The 23,235-nt window shown below is 44.0% G+C and overlaps 1 protein-coding gene and 1 long non-coding RNA gene across 4 annotated transcripts in view; one reads left to right on the plus strand and one right to left on the minus strand.

Annotated features, from left to right (window-relative positions):
- The window catches only part of ZDHHC11 (zinc finger DHHC-type containing 11), a 55,836-nt gene that overhangs the window by 13,060 nt on the left and 19,541 nt on the right, over nucleotides 1-23,235 (minus strand). For all 3 annotated transcript variants that reach the window (XM_059173563.1, XM_059173566.1, XM_059173565.1), the window contains exons 8-9: nucleotides 9,040-9,155; nucleotides 6,837-6,921 (exon numbers count right to left, since the gene is read on the minus strand). In XM_059173563.1, coding sequence (XP_059029546.1) covers nucleotides 6,837-6,921; nucleotides 9,040-9,155 — 201 coding nt within the window. The remainder of the gene's footprint in view (nucleotides 1-6,836; nucleotides 6,922-9,039; nucleotides 9,156-23,235) is intronic.
- Nucleotides 14,659-22,704, plus strand: LOC131831530 (uncharacterized). Its single transcript, XR_009353673.1, has 3 exons — nucleotides 14,659-14,907; nucleotides 17,697-19,443; nucleotides 21,748-22,704. It is a non-coding gene; the product is annotated as an uncharacterized LOC131831530 (long non-coding RNA).

Consider the following 23,235-nt stretch of genomic DNA (forward strand, 5'->3'; position numbering starts at 1 on the left):
TGCATCCTCGCCAGCATCTGTTGTTTCCTGACTTGTTGATTTTAGCCATTCTGACTGGTGTGAGGTGATATCTCATTGTGGTTTGGATTTATATTTCCCTGAAAACGAGTGACGTGGAGCACTTTTTCATGTATGTGTCTGTTGGCCATCTGGAGGTCTTCTCTGTAGAAATGTCTGTTCATGTCCTCTCCCATTTCTTGATTTGTTCTTTGGGTGTTGAGTTTGAGAAGTTCTTTATAGATTTTGGATATGAGCCCTTCATCTGATATGTCATTTGCGAATATCTTCTCCCATATTCTTCTTCTTTTGAGAACTTGTCTTTTGAGAACTTCTTTTGAGAAGAAGAATATCTTCTTCCTCATTCTGTCGGTTGTCTTTTGGTTTTGACTGTTTCCTTTGCTGTGCAAAACCTTTTGATTTTGATGAAGTCCCAATACTTTATTTTTGCCCTTGCTTCCCTTGCCTTTGGCAATGTTTCTAGGAAGAAGTTGCTGTGGCTGAGGTCAAAGAGGTTGCTACCTGTGTTCTCTTTAAGGATTTTGATGGATCCCTTTCTCCCATTGAGGTTTTTCATCCATTTTGAGGTTATTTTTGTGTGTGGTATAAGGAAATGGACCAGTTTCATTCTTCTTTGCATGTGGTCTTCCAATTTTCCCAACATCATTTGTAGAAAAGACTGTCTTTTTTCCATTGGACATTCTTTCCTGCTTTGTCAAAGATTAGTTGACCATAGAGTTGAGGGTCCATTTCTGGGCTAATTCTGTTCCATTGATCTACGTGCCTGTTTTTGTGCCAGGACCATACTGTCTTGATGATGACAGCTTTGTAATAGAGCTTGAAGTCTGGAATTGTGATGCCACCAATTTTGCTTTACTTTTTCAACATTTTTCTGGCTATTCAGGTCTTTTCTGGTTCCATATAAATTTTAGGATTATTTTTTCCATTTCTGTGACAAAAGTTGATTGTACTTTGATAGGGATTGCATTAAATGTGTAGATCTCTCTAGGTAGCATAGACATTTCCCCAATATATGTTCTTCCAATCCATAAGCATGGAATGTTTTTTCCATTTCTTTGTGTCTTCCTTGATTTCTTTCATAAGAACATTATAGTTTTCTGAGTACAGATTTTTTTCCTTGTTGGTTAAGTTTATTCCTAGTTATCTTATGGTTTGGGGTATAATTGTAAATGGGATAGACTCCTTAATTTCTCTTTCTTTTGTCTTGTTGTTGGTGTATAGAAATGCAACTGATTTCTGTGCATGGATTTTATATCCTGACACTTTACTGAATTCCTGTATGAGTTCTAACAGATTTGGAGTGGAGTCTTTTGGGTTTTCCACAGAAAGCATCATATCATCTGCAAAGAGTGAGAGTTTGACTTATTCTTTGCCAATTTGGATGCCTATTATTTCTTTTTGTTGTCTGATTGCTGAGGCTAGGACCTCTAGTACTATGTTGAATAACAGTGGTGATAATGGACATCCCTGCTGTGTTCCTGACCTTAGTGGAAAAGCTCTCAGTTTCCCCCCATTGAGAATGATATTCACGGTGGGTTTTTCATAGATGGCTTTAATGATATTGAGGTATGTGCCCTCCATCCCTACAGTGTGAAGACTTTTGATCAAGAAAGGATGTTGTAGGGGCGCCTGGGTGGCTCAGTGGATTAAGCCGCTGCCTTCGGCTCAGGTCATGATCTCAGTGTCCTGGGATCGAGCCCCGCATCGGGCTCTTTGCTCGGCGGGAGCCTGCTTCCTCCTCTCTCTGCCTGACTCTCCGCCTACTTGTGATCTTTCTCTCTGTCAAATAAATTAATAAAATCTTTCAAAAAAAAAAAAGTTATAAAAAAAAAAAAAAAAGGATGTTGTACTTTGTCAGGTGCTTTTCAGCATCTATTGAGAGTGTCATGTGGTTCTCATTCTTTCTTTTATTAATGTGTTGTATCTCATTGATTTGTGGATGTTGAACCAACCTTTAGCCCTGTAATAAATCCCACTTGGTCGTGGTGAATAATCCTTTTAATGTACTGTTGGATACTATTGGCTGGTGTTTTGGTGAGAATGTTTGCATCCATGTTCATCAGGGATATTGGTCTGTAATTCTCGTTTTTTATGGGATCTTTGTCTGCTTTTGGGATCAAGGTAATGCTGGCCTCATAAAATGAGTTTGGAGGTTTTCCTTCCATTTCTATTTTTTGGAACAATTTCAGAAGAATAAGTATTAATTATTTAAATGTTTGGTAGAATTCCCCTGGGAAGTCTTCTGGCCTGGATTCTTGTTTTTTGGGAGATTTTTCATTACTGATTCAATTTCCTTGCTGGTTCTGTTCAGGTTTTCTATTGCTTCCTGGTTCATTTTTGGTAGTGTATATGTTTCTAGGAATGTATCCATTTCTTCTAAATTGTCTAATTTGTTGGCATATAGTTTCTTATATGTTCTTATAATTGTAATTCTTTGATGTTGGTTGTGATCTCTCCTCTTTCATTCATGATTTTATTAATTTAGGTCCTTTCTCTTTTCTTTTGGATAAGTCTGGCCAGGGATTTATCAACCTTATTAATTCTTTCAAAGAACCAGCTCCTAGTTTCGTTGATTTGTTCTACTGTTTTTATGGTTTCTATTTCATGGATTTCTGCTCTGATCTTTATGATTTCTCTTCTCTTACTGGGTTTAAGCTTTCTTTGGTGTTCTTTCTCCAGGTCCTTTAGGTGTAGGGTTAGGTTGTGTACTTGAGACCTTTCTTGTTTCTTGAGAAAGGCTTGTATCACTGTATACTTTCCTCTCATGACCACCTTTACTGTGTCCCAAACATTTTGAACCATTGTTTTCATTATCATTTGTTTCCATGAATTTTTTCAATTCTTCTTTAATTTCCTGGTTGACCCATTCATTCCTTAGTAGGATGCTCTTTAGCTTCCACGTATTTGGGTTCTTTCCAATTTTCTTCTTGTGCTTGAGTTCAAGTTTCAAAGCATTGTGGTCCAAAAATATTCAGGGAATGATCCAGTCTTTTGGTACCAGTTGAGACCTGATTTGTGACCCAAGATGTGACCTGTTCTGGAGAATGTTCCATATGTGCTAGAGAAGAAGGTGTGTTCTGTTGCTTTGGGATGGAATGTTCTGAATATATCTGTGATGTCCATCTGGTCTGCTTTGTCCATATTTATAATTTACTCCTTCAGGTAATAATATTAAACAACTGAGTGGTTCCTAAGTTATCTTCATTTAATCCTTACAAAATCCTTATAGGGAGATAATTTTGTTGTCTCCTTTAGAGGGGGGAGACCAGCACAGACAAATTAGGTTTCCTGCTTAAGGTTACGGGCAGAGCCAGGTTGAATCCAGGAAGCCTGCATTCTCAGGAGCACAATTCCTGGGTCAAAAGCTCATTAATAGATTTAACCAAAGGAAGACTTTTAAAAATAAACCTATCATCATGTACATCATGGCAACTGCACATCAAATTTGCTAAGAGAGTAGATCTTAAGCATTCTCACACATACCTACAGGAAAGGTAACTATGTAAGACGATGATGTGGATGATGTGTTAATTTGACATTTCACAATAATTACATATACCATATTTTTCTTTAGTAGATAGTGCTTTTTGTATCATATCAAAGAAAACTTTGCCTAACACAAAATCACAATTTATCATTTCTTCTAGAAGTTTTAAAGTTTTACCTCCTAAATTCAGGTGTATGATCAATTTTGAGTTACTTATATAGTTGAAGTATGGTATTAAGTTATTTTTATTTCAAGATGGCTATCCAGTTGTTTTAATACCATCTGTTGAAAGTATCATTTCTCTCTAATGAATTGTCTTGGCACCTTTGTTTAAAATCAATTAACCATAAACATAAAGGCCTATTCCTAGAATTTTTATTCTATTCCACTGACTTGTCTATCCTTATGCTAGTACTACACTGTCCTGATTTCTGTAGGTTTTTAGTAAATTTTGAAGTCAGTGTTGTACAATTCTTGCAATTTGTTCTCTTTTGAAAATTGTTCTGCTACTCCAGGTCCTCTCAATTTCCACACACATTTCATGATCAACATGTTGGTTTCCTTTTTAAAAAATAGACCCTCTTGGGATTTTTTACTCCAGTTTTGTTAAATTTATTATTTTTAATGTCACTGTTAATGGAATACTTAATATTGCCTTCAATTTAATTTTTGCCAAATATAGAAATATCATTGAACTTGCTATTTTTTTAATAAGACAAAGTCAAAAGAGATATTTTGGAGCAGGAGAGAGAGAACGAGAGAGAGGAGGACAAAGGGAGAGGGAGAGAGAGAGAATCTTAATCAGGCTGCACGCCCAGTGAGGAGCCTGATTCAGGGCTCAGTCTGACAATCCTGAGATCATGATCTGAGCCGAAATTGAGGGCAGACGCTTAACACACTGACCCACCCAGGCACCCCAAAAGGTATTTATTTTTTAACAACTGTTTCCATTCCAGAAAATGGTAAATTACATACAACATTTCTAGGTCAACTAGCACAACTGAAAAATTTCGACTTTGACCACAGCTGAAATGATTTGCTGTAGAGATGGCTGGAGGCACACGGAGTTTCCTGGAGCCAGGTGGGGACAGTAGCGGAATTCAGATGTGTTCTGAGTAACACTGAAGATAAATGTCCTGGAGCTTACTGGAGAGCTCTTCAGCTGATTCTTACAAAGCTATTTTATTACCAGTAGTTTCTTGCTTTGTTTTGTTTTAGAACCACGTTGTCTGTGATTAACACAGTTTAACTTTCTATTCTTTATTCCTTTTTTCATTTTATTTCACTGGTTGGAACTTTAGTACAATGTTAGATAAAAGTAGTGAGTGTGGACATCCTTGCCTTGTCCCCAGTCATAAGAGGGAGAGTATTCAGTCTTTCACCAGGAAGTGCAATGTATTTCATAGCTGTTCATTGTCAGAATGTAAATCTTTTCACTTCATTCCTAATTTGCTGAGAATATTTTTTTTATCATGAATGAGAGGTTTTTTGTTTTTGTGTTTTTTTTTTTTTTTAGATTTTTGTTTATTTGACAGAGAAGACACAAAGAGAGGGAACATAAGCAGGGAGACTAGGAGAGGGGGAATCAGACTTCCCACCAAGCAGGGAGCCTGATGCGGGGCCGATCCTAAGACCCTGGGATCATACCCTGAGCCAAAGGCAGACGCCTAACGACTGAGCCACCCAGGTGCTCCTGAACGAGAGTTTCTTTCTGGCAACTCCTTTTTCTGAATTGACATCATTATATTATTATTGACCTTCACTGTTAATATTTTGTATAAGATCTACTGGTCTTCACATAGCCATGGTACTTGACCGTGTTGCTAGATCTGGCCTGCTAATATTTACTCAATGGTTTCTATCTATATTTTCTTCAAGGATCTTGCTTCATTGTATTCTTTTGTGATGACATTGTCTGGTTTTGGTATCGGGTTGAAACTGGCCTCACAGAACGGGTTTACCTTCCTCTGTTTTTGAAAGAGCTTGTGTACAACTGTTATTTTTTAATTAGAATAAAAATTTAGAATTCAACAGTGTAGCTACCAGGGCTGGGGATTCTCTATTTTTATTTGTTTAGGTTTGCTAATCTGTACAAACTGACTGGAAAGGGAACTACCTTTCTTAAGTGAGAATGCATTTTTCAACTTTGGAAGATTTAGAATTAAGTGTACAAATGTTTAAGAGACCCAAGTCCATGCTGTCACTACTGTTGCATTAGAAAGCCCTATATGCATATTTGGTATTTACCTTCTTGGATGCCAAAGAGAATGCGTCCTCCTGGGTGTGAGGGGGTAGGGTCTGAGCTATTGAGGTCTCAAAGCTCTGCCCACAGTTAGGAGGTGAGCCCAGCCTTATCCAATCTTTGGCATCAAAGTGGGAAAGATGGTCTGTCTCAGATAATCCACAAAGGAGTTAAATGTGATGAGGGATAGTGTCCAGCAGGATGGCCGTGAATGGTCAGGGCTGACTTGGATACCTGAGACTGGGGATAAGATGTCCCTGAGACTGCTCTACCACGCATTCTGGAGGGGAGCTCGGGAGCCAGACTTGGGAGAAGAGGGCTTGAATGCATTCATCTGGACACGCACGACAACTAGGTGGGCCACGCTGTCAGTACCTGCCTGGTCATCATGACTTTGTTCTTGAACACTGTCCTTCCTGCCACTCAGAAGAAGCTGTGTGGCACCCAGAAGGGACGGTAGGGTGGGGTGCCGATGGAACGGAGTGCAGTGCCACCACGGTCTCCAGGTATGGCAGGAGGCTGGATGGGAGTGAGCAGCGGGGAGGGGTCGTGCCCCATTGTGTTAACCATGGTTTAAGCTGTGACGTGGCCAGTCACACCCAGTCCCCACTGAAGACCAGCCTCCGGCATCTCCCACATGGAACTCTGAGTCCCAGCTACTAACAAACAGAGCGGGCTGTGTATGTTAACCTGGGAAAGGAGCAGGGGAGCCCTCGCTGTGGGAGTGAGTGGATTGCCGGGATCCTGGGGGACAGGCCACAAGTCCACCGGGAGCTGGCTACAGTGCTGGTTGCAGATGTCCACACACATCCCAGGCACACGTGATGCTTCTGTTCCAGTCACGCCCACGTTTCGATCATGTTTCCCTCAAACACGTGCCCCACAATTTAGAACTTCTGTGTCTTCACCTTCCTTCCCTCATACTCCCCGTCCCACCTCTGCCCCTGTCGGAGCTGCATCCCTAAGAACGCTGGAACTACTTTCAACCAGCCAACCCTGCCCTCCCTCCAGCTCTTGTGGGGAGGCTTAGACCCTCCGTTGGCTCTCCCTCCTGTATTTGAGGCTCATGCATGGCCACCCCTCACCTACCGTTGGCCCCAAGTTCTCTGGGAACACGGTACTGGACAGCTGATGGGAGAGTGTATCCGACAGCAGGAGCTCCTTGGACGTAACTCTGGTGGGATGGGGCAGGAGGAAGTGGAGACACACGTCAGCAAGAAAGGGAAGGCGGACAGCTGCTGACAGCCGCTGGCCACGGCATGCTGCGGGCCCCTTACTGTGGTTTCCCCTTCTTCCACAGCCCGCAGGCCTGCTGCGCGCTGGGAGACCCCCCGCCCCCTGAGAGGAGGGGCTGCACCAGCAGCAGGGACTCTGAACGACGACGGGCAGGTGGTGCTGTGCGCCCTGGGTCTCCGCCACCATGCCAGGGGGATACAGAACTACATAGCAGGGCCCGCTGAGGGGCCCCCGAGACACAAGGAAGAATGATTTGGAGACATCCAGCCCGGCACCATGACTTGCAGGCTGAAGGGGACACAAATTCTGTCAGTGTCCCTACGGAGCCTACAAGTGCGTTCGTCTCCAGCACCTCCCGGCATGAATGCAACCGCAGCCACACATTGACTGCTGTCCTGTAAGACTCGGGGCCCCAATGTCCCTGTCCTGGGCCTATGATGTGGAGCAGGCGTCTGGAGCCCCTGCTCAGGCTCGCTGGCTGGGCGGCTACAGGACGGGCCCCGGCGAGGGCTGGTGGGATGGAGGTGCCACACAGTTCTGGAAGCTTAGCTTCAGATGTGTGGCCCCTCCCCTCTCTATTTCTCCGTCTGGTCATTTCTGTGGGGCCGCCTGTGGAATGTGCTCTGGTAGGCACGTGGCCCAGAAGGGATTGTGCAAATGAGACAGGCCAATGGCGACCCCCAGAGCCCGGCCCTGAGCTTCCTCTAAAATGCGCCTGCGATTAACATCGGTTATGGAGTTGTGACTCCATAAGCACCCACAGCTGCTTACACACAGCTCTGAGCATCAAGAGGTGTAGACAGCCGGGTCTGCAGGCGCGGGCTCTGGTCTGCGCAGTGGGCGTGACCCGAAGGCTGCGGGCACACCCAGGCCCCCACCGGCCCCGCCCAGCACGAAGTCCCAGTTACCCTAGAAATGCTTCCTGCTGCAAAGAACGGCTGCCCAGGTGTTAGCGCCTGCCACGTCCAGGGGTCTGTAAGGCCACCTGTGCTCCCTGACACGTTAGTGCTCCCCTCCCCCAAGTCGCCCAGCTTTCGGGGCAGAGAGGCCAAACTGTGTCTAAACAAGAAGATCGCAGTGATGAGAAGCAGGGTACACCTTCCAGGTGGGACAGTGAATTCGGTGTGCTTTCTTTTAACACGACAAACCTCACAATACACGGAATTTTAAAGCAGGCCCCTAAGGAGGTACACAACAGGGTTATAATTTTTTAAAAGAAAAAGTTATGTGTGTGATGCACATGGAGACACTCTATGTGGGAGACTTGAAAGACCCCAGTCAAAACGCCAGCAGCGGACACTGGTGGACAGAGGAAGGAACGACTTCTGCCTGCACACTGGGCATATTGATAAGTGCCAAATTTTCTAAAATAAATACTCAATAATGTGGCAATCTGAAAAATTTTTAAGGTGGAAATTTATGATCCTGGTGCACCAATTTTCAATTATTCTTGCTGGAAAGGGACAAGATAGGAAATGTGGAGACAGAAGGAGAAAATTGCCATCCGTAAGCCAAGGAGAGAGCCTGACATGCCCCTGACCCTGCCCACCCTGTGATTTCAGGCTCCGGCCCCCAGAACAGTGAGACCACAGTCTGGTGGTTTATGCCCCTGACTTTGTGGCCCTTTGGGGCGACAGCCCTGTGAACTAAGACACTCACTGGAATGGGAGCCCAGTTCCTGTGTCTCGGTGACTTTTCACAACAGCACAGTCCTGTGTGCAGACAGTGCGTGTTGTACAGTGAGTAGCAGCCTCGACTGTGACCTTCACCGTGGGCCACTTTCTGCCTCTGCGATTTCATGTGTGCATGTGTGCATGCGTGCGGCGCTCTGGGGCTCTCAGAGCAACGTGAAACCAGGTATTAGGAGCCGTCCTAAGGAGGCTCGGACTCAACTCCCCACGTGTTCTCTGACCGACACAATCAGTGAGCTCTGACTTCCTCCTGTCCAGAAGTTAACGGTGTGGACGGACTAGAGAACAAGGCGGTGAACCCGGGTTAGGGTTGAGTGTGACGACGTTACACATTATTTAAAAATATCCCATCAGAGATGAATTACCTTCCAAAGTCATTTGAGTTACGAAGAGCAGGAAGCCCACATTCACACACATCAAACGACTCTGGCGAGTGTACCACGCGCCTCTGTGCGGATGGGCTCTGGCCCCGGTCTGCGCACTGCATGAATGAAAATGAACAAAGAGGGGAAGCAGGTGATACTCACGGTCCTTCAGAAAATCCAGTCCGTTTTTAGTCAGTGTGGAGTGACCCTGTCTCAGAGACTCAGGCCGGGGTCCCCCAGAGGGACAGCACCCCTCGTCCCACATGCAGCCCGTGAGCACAGGCAGCCTCGGTCCTCTTTGGTGGGAGCCAGGGGGCGGGACCGCTGGGCAAATGGTAGAGCAGAGTCCGAGCTCGAAGAAACTGCCCAGCGGCTTTCTGAAGAGGCATCACTTTCCGGTTCCCCGTGACTTCCAACTGCTGCCCCTCGGGCTTTGGCTTCTCAGTGTCCCCCCGGCACTCAGCACCGTTAGCCTTTCCCACCGGGTCCTGCTAACGGGCAGGGCTGTGGCATGGATTCGCATTTTCCGAATGGTAAATGACATGGCACTCCTTTTCGGGTGACTATCTGCCACCCATATATCCTGTTTGGTGGAGACCATTAAAATCTTTCCCCCATTTTAAAAGTGGAGCTGTTTTAAGGAAGACATCCAGATGGCCAACAGACACATGAGAAAGTGCTCCACATCACTCGGCATCAGGGAAATACAAATCAAAACCACAATGAGATATCACCCCACACCAGTCAGAATGGCTAAAATTAACAAGTCAGGAAATGACAGATGCTGGCGAGGATGCGGACAAAGGGGAACCCTCCTACGCTGTTGGTGGGAATGCAAGCTGGTGCAACCACTCTGGAAAACAGCATGGAGGTTCCTCAAAAAGCTGAAAATAGGGGTGCCTGGTGGTTAAGTGTCAGCCTTCAGCACAGGTCATGATCCCAGGGTCCCAGAATGGAGCCCCTCAATGGGCTCCCTGCTCAGCAGAAAGTCTGCTTCTCCCTCTCCCACTCCCCCTGCTTGTGTCCCCTCTCTTGGTGTGTCTCTCTCTGTCAAATAAATAAATAATTTTTTTAAAAGTTGAAAATAGGGTGCCTTGGTGGCTCAATGGGTTAAAACCTCTGCCTTCGGTTCAGGTCATGATCTCAGGGTCCTGGGCTCTCTGCTCAGCAGGGAGCCTGCTTCCACCTCTCTCTCTGCCTGCCTCTCTGTCTACTTGTGATCTCTGTCTGTCAAATAAATAAATTAAATCTTTTTTTAAAAGTTGAAAATAGAGCTATCTTATGACCCAGCAATTGTACTACTGAGTACTTACCCCAAAAATACAAATGTAGTGATCCCAAGGGACACATGCACCTCAATGTTTCTAGCAGCAATGTCCACAATAGCCAAACTATGGAAAGAGCCAAGATGTCCACCAACAGATGAATGGATAAAGAAGATGTGATATATATACATATATATATGGCTGCATAGCATTCCATTTATATATAGTGGAATACTATGCAGCCATCAAAAGAAATGAAATCTTGCCATTTGCAACAACATGGATAGAACTAGAGGGTATCGTGCTTAGCGAAATAAGTCAATTATCATATGATCTCCCTGATATGAGGAATTTGAGAGGCAGGGCAGGAGATTTGGGGGAACTAGGGAGGGAAAAATGAAACAAGATGGGGTGTGGAGGAGACAAACCATAAGAGACTCTTAATCTCAGGAAACAAACTGAGGGTTGCTGAGGGGGTTAGGGACAATGTGGCAGGGTGATGGACTTGGGGGAAGTTATGTGCTATGGTAAGTGCTGTGAATTGTGTAAGCCTGACAATTCACAGACCTGTACTCGTGGGGCAAATAATGCATTAGATGTTAATATTAAAAATGGGGCTGTTTTCCTTACTAAGTTTTGAGAGTTCTTTATATATATTCTAGATGCAAGTACATGGCTGGCAAATATTTATTCCAGCCTGTGACTTACATTTTCTGTTTTTGTAATGGTGACTTTCAAAGAGCAAATGCTTTATTTTTTATGAAGTCCAATTTTTCATTTTTTGGCTGAGTAGTGTTTTGGTATCCTATTAAAGAAAACTTTGCCTAACTCAAGCTCACAAAGAGCTTACTCTGTTTTCTTCCTAAAGTGTTAAAGTTTACCTCTTAAATTCAGGTCTATGACTGATTTTGAGTTGTGTGTGTGTGTCTCTGTGTGTGTGTGTGGTATGAAATAGGGTATTGTACTCTTTTTTTGTATCTGGTTATCCAGTTGTTCTAGCACCGTTTATCAAAAATACTCTCATCCCCCCCCCCCCCACACTGAATTGCTCCTCCCTCTGTTCAACATCTGCTGCTCAGGTTTTACTTTGGGAGTTTCGACTCTGTTCCACTGGCTCATACATCTATCCTCATGCCAGTCCCACACTGTCCTGATTCCTGTAGCTTGGTCATAGATTTTTTTAAATGAAATGTTCTGGTTTTTTTTTTAATATTTTATTTATTTATTTGAAAGAGATCACAAGTAGGCAGAGAGGCAGGCAGAGGGGGAGGGGGGAAGCAGGCTCCCTGCTGAGCAGAGAGCCCAAAGTGGGGCTTGATCCCAGGACCCTGGTACCATGACCTGAGCCAAAGGCAGAGGCTGAAACCACTGAGCCACACAGACGCCCCAGTCATAAATTTTTAGGGCAAGTTGTGTGAGTCCTCCGATTTACTGCTTCTTTTTCCAAATTATTTTGGCCACTCTAAGTCCTCTGAATTTTGATATATATTTTAGGATTGGCTTGATATTTCCTTTAAAAAGTTTGCTAGAAATTCAGTAGGGATCACAGTAAATCTGTAGGTCAGTTTAGGGGAATTTGCTCTCAAGATAATGTTCTGTTCTCCATTCCATGAGTATTCTAAATCTTTCTGTTTATGTAGATTGTGTTCAATCTCCCTCAATAGTTTTTAGCTCTAAGTATACAAATTTGGCTCTTATTTTATTACCTTATTTTTATTATTTTCAATGTTATTTCAAATGGAATGGTTTTCTTATTATCATTTTCAGATTCTTCATTGTTAGTTTACAGAAATATAATTGAGATTTTTGTATCTATTTTGTATCCTACCACCTTATGGAGCTATCTTATTTTTTTTTTCATCATCTTATTTCTACCAGACTTTTTTTTACAGATTTGTTAGAAGCATGTTCCATGCAAATAAATATGGTTTCATTTTGAAATCTATGTCTTTAGTTTATATTTGTTGCTGTGTTGTATTGTCTGGAACTTCAGTAAAACATCAAATAGAAGTTTGAAGTGGAAATTCTTGCTTTCGTCCCAATCTTAAGGGGAAAGTATTCAGAATGAATGAAGTATGAATTAGATACAAGAGTCATTAGGCACTCTTTACCAGATTACAGGCATTTCCTATGCCCACGGGTGTGGAATTGTTTTTGTCATACATAGATGTGCTATCACGTCAAATAGATTTTTCTGGTTGACCAATATGCTCACATGTTTAATGTTCTTTGTATTGTTAATATACTTATTACATTCATTTATTTTCAGATGTTAAACCAACCTTGCATTCTTGGAATAAACTTCAATTAGTAATGGTATATAATGCTGTTTCTCTGTAACCACATTTGGTTTGGTAATATTTTGTTAAAGATATTTGCCTCTATATTCACGAATGCTTCCAGCTCATCCTATTCCTCCTCTCTGGGATGACACTGTCTGGCATTGGTGTCACGCACTGACACCACAGAGAATGGAGAAGTGCTGCTTTCTTCTCTGGCCCTGGTCCTGAAGGTCTGTGCATGACTGCTGTTATTTTATTCTTAAAATATCAGGTAGAATTTATCAATTTATTAGGACCTGGGATCTTCGTGAGAAACTTAAATTAACAGTTGTCTTTGTTATATGTCTATTCAAATTTTCTATTTCTTTTTGAATGTCAACTAAGTAGAATGATAACTCCCTTTCTTAAGAAAGCATGTTTCAAAAAAAGAAAGAAAGGAAGGAAGAAAGAAAACATGTTTCAACCTTGGGATGTTTTAAGTATAGAAAAATTTAAGAGACCCAAGCCTATTATGTTACCATTTGTGTAGTAAAAAGTAATCGTGCATATTTAATATTCTATGTTCTTGAATGCTGACAAGAAATTGTCCTGCTAGGAGTGGGACAAAACAAGATCTCGGCTCCGAGTCTTAAATGTCTATGTGCATCTAGGAGGTGAGGTTGGCCTGATTCTATCTTGTTGGATGCCAAATAGAAATAAGGAAGCTGTGTCTGGGAGAATCTTTTGTGGGATTTAACATAATGATCAATGGCAAGTGGCTGTCACCATGGCAGCCACATGGTCAGAGCTGGAAGCCAGTGTCACACAGGACAGTCCCAGGCAAATTGGGACAGATGGTCACCCTGGTTTTAACGGCAGCAAAGAAAAGTCTGTAGCCATCTGCTCATGGCTTGGAGTGAGGGTCACCTCTTAGTGGCTGAGTCCGGGGTGGGGGAAAGGCTGGGCATGTGATAGTTTCCACTAAATGTGTTTCTAAACTTCCAGCAGATGAGCAACAAGGAAAATGACTTCGTTGACAATATCATTGTTACTAAAGGCGGGTTTCAACACCTTCCTACTTCGAAATTATTACAAGGAGCCCTCCCTCTGATGCCCTGCAGAGACTGTGGTGAGATGGAGCTCCTCCCACAGAAAATGTAAAGTCACCTGTGACCTACAAAAGTCAGCATAGTCACAAATCCTGTTTTAAAATAGCCCACCAGAAACTCCCAGACAGCTGTAGAAAGTAGATCCAAAAGGAGGCAAAAGGAAGCAACCCTGTTGCCCTGATCCTGTGAAGAGCAGATGCCCCCCCATGCCTTACTCCACGTCTCTTTCCTACAGTGACTCCCTACCATTTTTCAATGAAAAATTTCAAAGATCTATAAAAGCTGAAAGGATTGTACAAGAATGCCCAAATACTCAACACTAGGTTCTACCACTGTTAAAGTTTTGCTGCATATTTTTTTTACCCTATGATTATCCATCCATCGTTATACATCCCATGTACTCCAAAGCCTGTCAGGTGCTGACAGCAGCACCTTCATTAAAGTGCAGTAGATTGCACAGTTTTAGCAAACCCATTTTTGTACTGTGTTTCTCTCTCTCTCTCTCTCTCTCTCTCTCACACACACACACACACACACAAAATACAAGCCCCACACTTAAGAACATTTTCTGTCCTTCGATTTTTCTTCTCCTCCCCTCCCCACCTTTGCTCCCACATGAGCTGCACCCCTGGGGACTGTTGGGGTCGATTCCACGTTAAAACATGTTAACCCCCTAGGCCTACCTGGGCCTACTTAGCCATAGTGACTCCATGTTGCCTAGGTAGACATTTTGTTGTTTAATAAATGCCTCAACAGTTATTGATATCAGTTCCAGGTAACTATTACTAAAACACACACCTAAAACAAGGCCATTTTGTGGTTTAATAAACACCTCAACAGTTACTAGCATCGGTTCCAGGTAACCGTTACTAAAACACACAGGTAGGAGACATCCAATCAGCCAAAGCCACATACATAGATGTCTGCAATTGTGCCCTATAAAAACTAGCCTGTAAGACCAAGGGGCATCACTCTCTTCAGAGGCGGCCCTGGCTGGTCAGTCTGACTTCTAATGCTTGGCATAGAATAAAGCTTTACATAACTTTTACTTTGTCTCAGCCTCATTTCCCTGGCCGGTCAATCTAACTTCTAATGCTTGGCATAGAATAAGGTTTTGCGTAACTTTGTCTCAGTCTCATTCCTTTGATAACAGACCCAACATATGGGGGCTCGTCTGGGATCAAACAACGAGAACTGAGCCAGCATCAGAATTTCTGGGAAAAGCCTCCAGAGGTAAGATCTCCATATTCTGTGAGATCTGGTCTGTCTGGTTGTGGAGCTCCAGGGTATGGCCCACCGGGGAGAAGCTGGACACAGCCATGCTCCCCAGGGCTGGAGTGGATGTGGGGATGCCCCATCCCTCTTCTGGTAGATCGTCTGGTGGGTCCTAGGTCCTAGGACCCCCCTAGGTGGTCATCTGGGTCTGTACGGGGCCAGGTAACCCCCATCTGTAGGGAGCCGGGAAAACCCCCACCAGCGGGTGAGGACCGCTGGGTCTGTGTGTCTTTGTCTTGTCTTTTTGTTCTCTGTTTTGTTACTCGTTTCTAGGGGACCGAGAAAATCCACACTGGTGAATGTTTGTAGGGGACTGAGAAAATATCCACCAGCGGCAGGTTCTGGGTAAGGGCTGCTGGGTCTGTGGTTGTCTGTGTCTTGTCTTTTTGTTGTCTGTTGTGTTTGAAGAAATGGGACAACCAGAGAGTAAGGGATCTCTGACTTTCATCTCTCTGTTCCTCCTAATAAATGTAGGACTTCTCCCTTGCTCATTTCTTATGTTAATGGCTATAACTGGAGCCAACTGTGGTTGGTCTAACTCGAGACAGAGACTTTAAGGAATATCCCCAAGGAGCTGCCAAAACTCCCTTCGTTTAGGGAAAGTTCCTTGCCTTCTCTGGCCAGACCTGGACTGCCTAGCCCCTCCTCCTTGCTGGCGAGGCCTTCTGGCAGCACTTTGTTTGTTCTGTCTCCTCCTCCTGTTTCTGCACCAACTTGGGTGCAGCCTGCATAACTGACTTGTAGACCATCCTCGGTGCTTCCTGCACCACGGCTCCTTCTCTCTTCACTGTCAAGAAACAAAAAAAGCACCCCTGGACCTAACACCCCCCACTCCAGATCTTCCCACCCCGTGTCTCAGGCAAACATTAAAAGTGGAGTGGGTCCAGGTGAAACGTAAATCAGAATTTAAACTAAATTAAGTTTGTTGGTTTAATTAAAATAGGCATGTCTTTAAAGTTACAGCAGTAAATGTGAAACTTCAAAGTTTACTGAATGTCAAATAAGCTCATGTTATTTGTTAAAATCTGTTAGCAAAGAAATAACTGAAATAATGATTAATTGTCTGTCTCAAAGCTTTAATAGGTAATTGTTAAAATAGCTTTCAAAGTCTTTAGTAACCTGAAACACTAAAGGTTTACTTGGATGACAAATGGACTTAAATTTGTTGGACATCTAACCAAATGGGATATCTTAACCAAAAGGGATAAAATACTAAAGCATTAATTACTGGAACCAGGTTTGTGCTTTTAACTTCTTACTGCAAAGAAACTAAAACTATTTAAATCTGTTGGTAAACAAGTTTTGTGTTTAACTGACTCATAAATTTGCCATCTACAGAATTCTGTTGTAACTGTTCACAATTGGTTAATACTTAGCCATCACTAGAGACTAAAGTGTTTCTAAGAATAAAAAATTCTACTAACTGTAACTAAGACTGATAAAAGTAGAAAAACAACCCTATATGTAAAAAGTCAGAGATACATTAAAAAAATACATTTTGTTAAAGAGAAAAGGTAATTTTTTCCTAAATAAGAAAAAATAATTTTTTTTTAAATGGCTTGGGACAAAACCTAAATGCAAAAAAGTTGTAAAAGGTTTGTGAAGAAAAATCTTCAAAAAAGAAATTTTAGGTATGGTCAGGACAGACTAAAATTAAAATGAATTTTAAAATGTAGCACCTCAGAATAATAAATCACATGAAATGATTCCATGTATTCTAGACTACCAAAAGAAAATGCCATTAAGGTTTTTATTAAAAGTTTTAATGTTGTCTAAAAAACCAGAGGAAAAGCAGTTGACTGATGACTGATAGTAAGTTTAGAAAAATTGTACACACACACAAAAAAGGGCTTAAGAGAGTAAAAAGTTTTGTCTTAAAATAAAAATATCTGGTTGCACCAGAACTTGAAAGAAAATAATAAAAACTAAACTTGAGGGTATTTAGTAAGTCATAAAAGGCTTGGGGAAAGTGACCTTTATTTGCTCTGGTTTATAGGTTTGAAAAAAAACAATGAAATATGTTGGAAATTTAACCATATTAGATCAGTTTTGATGGATGTATTCACAAGAAGGAAAAAAAAAAGACTAATAAATCTTTTCCTGTAAAATGTTTCTGTTCTTAAGAAAAAAGGACTAAAGCCCTATGTCATGGAAAATCTATATTGGTGGTCCACTCAAGTAAATGTTGACTATTATATAAACTAAAACAAAACAAAACAAAACAAAACAAAAACTGTATAAAAAAATCTGCTTTTTTCTGTTCAAAAAAAACCCAAAGTTTTCTTAGATTAATTGATCTACTGTTAAGGAGAGAATATAAATGGTTTTCTCTTTGCCTGCCCAGAGAAACCAGTTTCTATATTTTGTTTTATCTGTAATCCTATTTAAGCATGTGCTTTAAAACTTAAATTTTAGCAATTGTCAACAAGATTTAAATTGTAAATAAGATCTCTTTGACTCATAAGGCTTTTCCTTGGTATGCTAATTACTCAAAAAATACTGCTAAACCACTAATAAACCTTGGGTTACACATGGGTAAATGCTATAACTATTAATAGAAATTCTATGCATTTCCTAATGTTTTAATCTTTTGATAAGGTCAACTTGATATTGTAATTATTGAAATGTTATGTGTCACAGAAGTAACCTAATTTTCTTGTCAGTTAAACTGTAAAACCATATCTATTTTGAATTTTTGTCATTTATAATTATTTTAATTTTCTTATAAAATAAATTCTGCCTTGAAGAAAATTCATATGGGAGACTTCCAGGACAAATACAGGTCTTCGATATGTTGAAATCCTGAAACTGAAATGGATAAAAATTTCCAGAACTAACTAAAACTACATTCAAACTAAACCAGAATTAGTAACATGGGACCTCAATCCCCGGTGAATGAAGAACTACTGCCCAAAGGAACCCCCTGACTGGAACCAAACTCTGATATAGGTAAGGAGAGTCTGTTTCTACCGCCAGGCCCTGCTGGGAGGCCTCCATGCGACTGCAAGGAGACCCACAAATTTATCTAAGATTAGTGCGGTGACTCGAGATAAGGATGGGTCTCCGGGCCTCATGGAAGCCAATCAAATGTAGAGCCCGATCGACCCTGAGGCGCCCCCAAAATCAGAGGCAATAAATCTTGCCTTTGACAGTCAGTCAGCCCCAGATAGAAGGAGAAAACTTCAAAAAATTGAAGAACTTGAAGGGAAAAATTTGACTGAGTGAGTGGGAATAGCAGAGAAGGTGTTAACAACCGAGATACACAAGAAGATGAAAAACCGACTAGAAAAATAGTCAAAGTTTTGGCGTCACATGAGACGGGGGAAAAGCAAAGGAAAAGAGGTCAATAAAAAGGAAAAAGGTAAAAATGATCAATGAAACGAGTCTGATCATAGACAGAGCCGATGAGAAGTCCTAGCTTCAGGTCAGTGTGCTTACTGCAAGGGAAGCGGACACTGGGCCGAGGAGTGGCCCCAGAAAGACGACGGCCACGCCGGCCACCAGAGACTGAAGGGACCATGGCTCAGAGCCCCTCCCTGAACCTCGGGTAAGAGCTGCGGTGGAGGAAAAATCAATTGACTTTTTGATGGACACGGGAGCCCCATTTCATCATTACTAGAGCCTATGAAAAAACTCTCTGAAGAGGAGGTCTCAGTACAGGGGCCAATGGCACAAAAAGACGTAAACAAACAACAGAAAGGACCTTAAATGTGGCCTGTGTCTGTTCGCGTCTGGCAGGGCTCCCTGCCCTGGGAAGCAAAGGCAGGGATCTCCAGAGAACACACCTTTGCTCCCGTCAAAAGGCCCAAACTGGGGAGTCCCGACCCGGTCAGGACTTGTGGGAAGCTAACAAGTGGATTAAAGATATCCACCCGATGGCGCCTAACCCCTCTACCCTACTCTCCCTCCTGAGCCCCAAGAGAACCATGTACACTGTCTTAGATCTCAAGGATACAAGCGAGTCTCAGCCCCTCTTTGCTCTTGAGTGGTCCAACCCACAGAAAGTGTTCCAAGGTCAGCTCACCTGGACAAGAACAATGCCCGAGTGATGGGGTATCAGGCCCTCCTCCTCAACGAACCGAAAGTGACTCTCCGGTCCCCGGCGGTGCTAAATCCAGCCATGTTGCTGCCAGAGGAGGTGACTAACCACAGCACTTGCTAATAGCTGCTGAGGACTATGAGTCATGCTTGCGGGGGACAAGCCACTTATTTAGGCTTTGATCTCCAAGAAGGAGTGCGTTCACTGTGAGTCCAGGAAACAGGTAACCAACCGATACCCCTGCCCCACCCACACTACTGCAGGGAGGTCCTAACCCAGGTCACAGGAATAAGGCCGGATCTCACAGACACTCCCCTCCCGGATGTGGAGATGACTTTGTTCACAGATGGGGGTAGCTACATGGCCGATGAAAAGAGGTATGCAGTGGCTGCAATGGTTTCTCCTGAGCAGGAACTCTGAAAGGCGGCCCTGCCACACATCTCTAGGAACAGCAGGTATGTCTTTGCTACTCTTCATATACGTGGGGCTATTTATAAAGAAAGTGGCCTATTAACAGCAAAAAAATAATAATAAAAATAAATAAATAAATAAATAAAAACCAAAAAAAACTGGTTCTCCTACAGACTATTTGGAACCCAAAAGAGGTGGCCATTATGCATTGCCCGGGACACCAAAAGGGGACTGATCTGATTTCAAAAGAAAACCAATTAGCAGATCAACCAGCAGAGCAAGCAGCCAGAAAAATGGCTCAAGAACTGGTTACACTCCCAGCTCCAGCCCTACCAGAAAAACCAGATTATTTAGAGGAAGATTTAAAATATTTACAAAAATGGACTAAATTAAACTATAAAGGGGTTTGAGCTAAGACCAGGACAAAAAAAAAGTTAATTCTCCCTCAAAGACTAAAAAATAAAATAAATTAAAAAAATTAGTAAACCAAATACATCAGGGCACTCATTTAGGGACACAGAAACTGAAAAAACTCATGGGCAAGCAATTTCAGGTATCTAAATTAGGGCATATGGCTCAGGGTATAGTTAATAGATGTGCTCAATGTCAGGCAGTAGAAGCGGGAAAACTAGGATGGAAAAAGCAAAAGGAAAAAGGGTTAAAAACTAGGAGTTTATTGGGAAGTGGATTTTACAAAAATCAAATAATATGTTAGTTTTTGTAGATGCCTCTTCAGACGGAGTAAAAACTTCTTCTGCCAAGCATGGAACAGCAGAAATAGTAGCCAAAAACTACTAAAAAAATAATTCCTAGGTTTGGGTTGCCTCTTGTGATCGGGTCAGACAACGGCCCAGCATTTGTGAGTTCAGTCTCACGGGCATTGGCCAAGGCCGTGGGCACGGATTGAAAACTACACTGTGCCTACTGGCTCCAGAGTTCTGGACAGGTAGAGAGGGTGAGCCGGACTCTTCAGGAAACCTTGACAGAGTTAATTCTGAAAACTGGTGGTGGATGGATGGATCTCCTGGCCCTTCGCCCTCCTTAGGGCGCGATGTACACCCTACTTAAACAAGGTTACCCCATTTATTTTTTTTTTAATTTTTTAAAGATTTTATTTATTTATTTGACAGAGAGAGATCACAAGCAGGCAGAGAGGCAGGCAGAGAGAGAGGGGGAAGCAGGCTCCCTGCTGAGCAGAGAGCCTGATGCGGGACTCGATCCCAGGACCCTGAGATCATGACCCACTGAGCGGCTTAACCCACTGAGCCACCCAGGCGCCCCAAGGTTACCCCATTTAAAATAATGTTCGGGAGACCCCCTCCACTCTGCTCATGGCTACAAAAGGTTACCCTAACAAAAATGACTGATCAGTCTGTATTCCAGTCACTACAAGCACTACAGTCTGTCTGAAAAAGAGCCCATGCAGGGATCCAAACTGCCTACACTGAGATGAAAACGGAGGTAAATACCACATCCTTACCAACCCAAAGACTTGGTTTGGATACGCCGCCAAGGAGTGAAAAACTTGAAGTCTCATTGGAAGGGACTGTTTACTGTCATCCTATAAAGGACCCGAGGGACTCCAGCATCTTACTACAGAAATAAAACGGACAAAACCTGTGGTTCCCATCCTAATTGCAGCACTAACTGATTCTTTAAAAAGTCAAAGAATTGACTAATCTCCAAAGAAAAGGGGGGGGGGGGTTGGGGTCGATTCCACGTTAACCCCCTAGGGCCTGCCTGGGCCTACTTAGCCATAGTGACTCCATGTTGCCTAGGTAGACATTTTGTTGTTTAATAAATGCCTCAACAGTTATTGATATCAGTTCCAGGTAACTATTACTAAAACACACACCTAAAACAAGGCCATTTTGTGGTTTAATAAACACCTCAACAGTTACTAGCATCGGTTCCAGGTAACCGTTACTAAAACACACAGGTAGGAGACATCCAATCAGCCAAAGCCACATACATAGATGTCTGCAGTTGTGCCCTATAAAAACTAGCCTGTAACACCAAGGGGTGTCGCTCTCTTCGGAGGCAGCCCTGGCCGGTCAGTCTGACTTCTAATGCTTGGCATAGAATAAGGCTTTGCGTAACTTTGTCTCAGTCTCGTTCCTTTGATAACGGACCCAACAGGGACCAAGCAAATGCTTCAGATCAGTCAAACAAACCATCCCAAGCACTTTCTGACCCTCCTTTTGGCTCTCCTCCTTGATTCAGACCCCCTGCCCTATGGCTCTGAGCTCACCTTTAGCATCAGGGAGCCCTCTGGGTGGATGGCAGTGGTGGAACAGGGACTCGGGCACTTCTGGAGTGGCCGGGGATCCTTGTGTTCTTCTCTGCAGGCATGAGGCAAAAGGAAGGAAAGACTCCTCTCAGCAAAGAAGAGCCCTGCCTTGGGCAGTGAGCTCAGAGCGTGCCCCTGAGGCTGTCCAATGCCATTCACTCGCCATTATTGGGACACCCTCATCTGCAAAGCCTCTGAGCCAGCAGCTCTTGGGAGGTTGTCTTTGTGCTCCGGGGTGGACTACACAATGTGAGGAACCCTGCAACAGCTCCACCGGTAAAGGTCTCTAAGCGCTTGCCAGCGAGAGGCCACAGAGTCACTCCTCTGGCTGTGGTGCCCCACCCTGGACCCCTGCGTTCACGAGCCTGCGGGGGCAGCAGGGCTGAGTTATGAGTGGACAAAGGATGGGCCTTGGAGCCCACAGCATTCCGGGCTCCTTTGTTGCAGCAGCTCTAGAAAACGAGTGCAGGAGATGGTCCTTGGTTATCCAAGTATGTCCAGTGTAATCTCACAAACCCTTACAAGCTGAGAAATGAGGAAGAGGAGGAAGTCCAAGAGATCTGAAATGTGAAAAGACCAGACCCCCGTATCACTAGAGACCGCAGGGCAATGTGGAAACTGTGGGAAAACAACAAATCTGCATTCCGAGTCAGCCTAGAAGCAATTCTTCCCCAGAATTCTTTCCCTCCAGAAAGGAAAGCTGACCTGGTGAACCCTGGTGGCGCCTCCAGAGGCACCAGGCATGGACCCCACTGCACTTGCCCAGGCACGTGATCCATGCACACCTGGAGATCATGAGTCTTGCTTCAAGCCACTAGATCTGTGCCTATTTGTCATGCAGCAATGGAACATTGATACAAACCACTTGGTGGACAGTAGCGGAGCGGAACACCTGAGAAATGAGGCAAGAGAGGGCTTTATACATATGATCCTCCCTCCACAGCAGATGAGCAGTCAGAGGAGACACTCCCAACAAGCTGATCTGATAAGGACTAGTAGAGAAAAGCACTAGAGAAAGCCCTTCACAAAGTTCTAGAGCCCCAACATGCGGCAGCGATCCCCGTCGTGTCACGCCGCCGGCCGGCTCGGAGTCGGCGTGGGGTCGGCATCCGGTCGAGGGATTTGAACACAGTCCTTGATCCCCAGGAGCGGACACCCGGACACACTACAGCTCTGTCGGGAACAGAAGGCCGGCGGGGCCCGGGCAGGGGCTCCTCGCGGCCAGGGCGCCCCGGGGACGCTCGTGCGCTAGAGCAAGGCCGCCGCTCCCCGCCGCCGGCGCCCCGACGTCCGCCCGACGCCTCCGCCACCAGGGGCCCGGCAGCGGGAGCGCGGCGCCTTCTCCCCCGGACGCGACGACACCGGCGGGTCATTCTCCCCATGACCGGGGAACGCCCTTCGCAGACCGTGTCTTCCCCTTTTAACCGCGCGGGTGGCACGTGGAAGGTCCGTGCGGGGCGGCCGGGGGCTGCACGACACGGTCACGGCTTGCGCGTGACGCACCGAGGCACACGACCGAGTCACTCGGAAGACACCGCCGCGCGCG

This window comes from Mustela lutreola, chromosome 5, assembly GCF_030435805.1.
Source record: "Mustela lutreola isolate mMusLut2 chromosome 5, mMusLut2.pri, whole genome shotgun sequence".
Classification (NCBI taxonomy): domain Eukaryota; kingdom Metazoa; phylum Chordata; class Mammalia; order Carnivora; family Mustelidae; genus Mustela; species Mustela lutreola.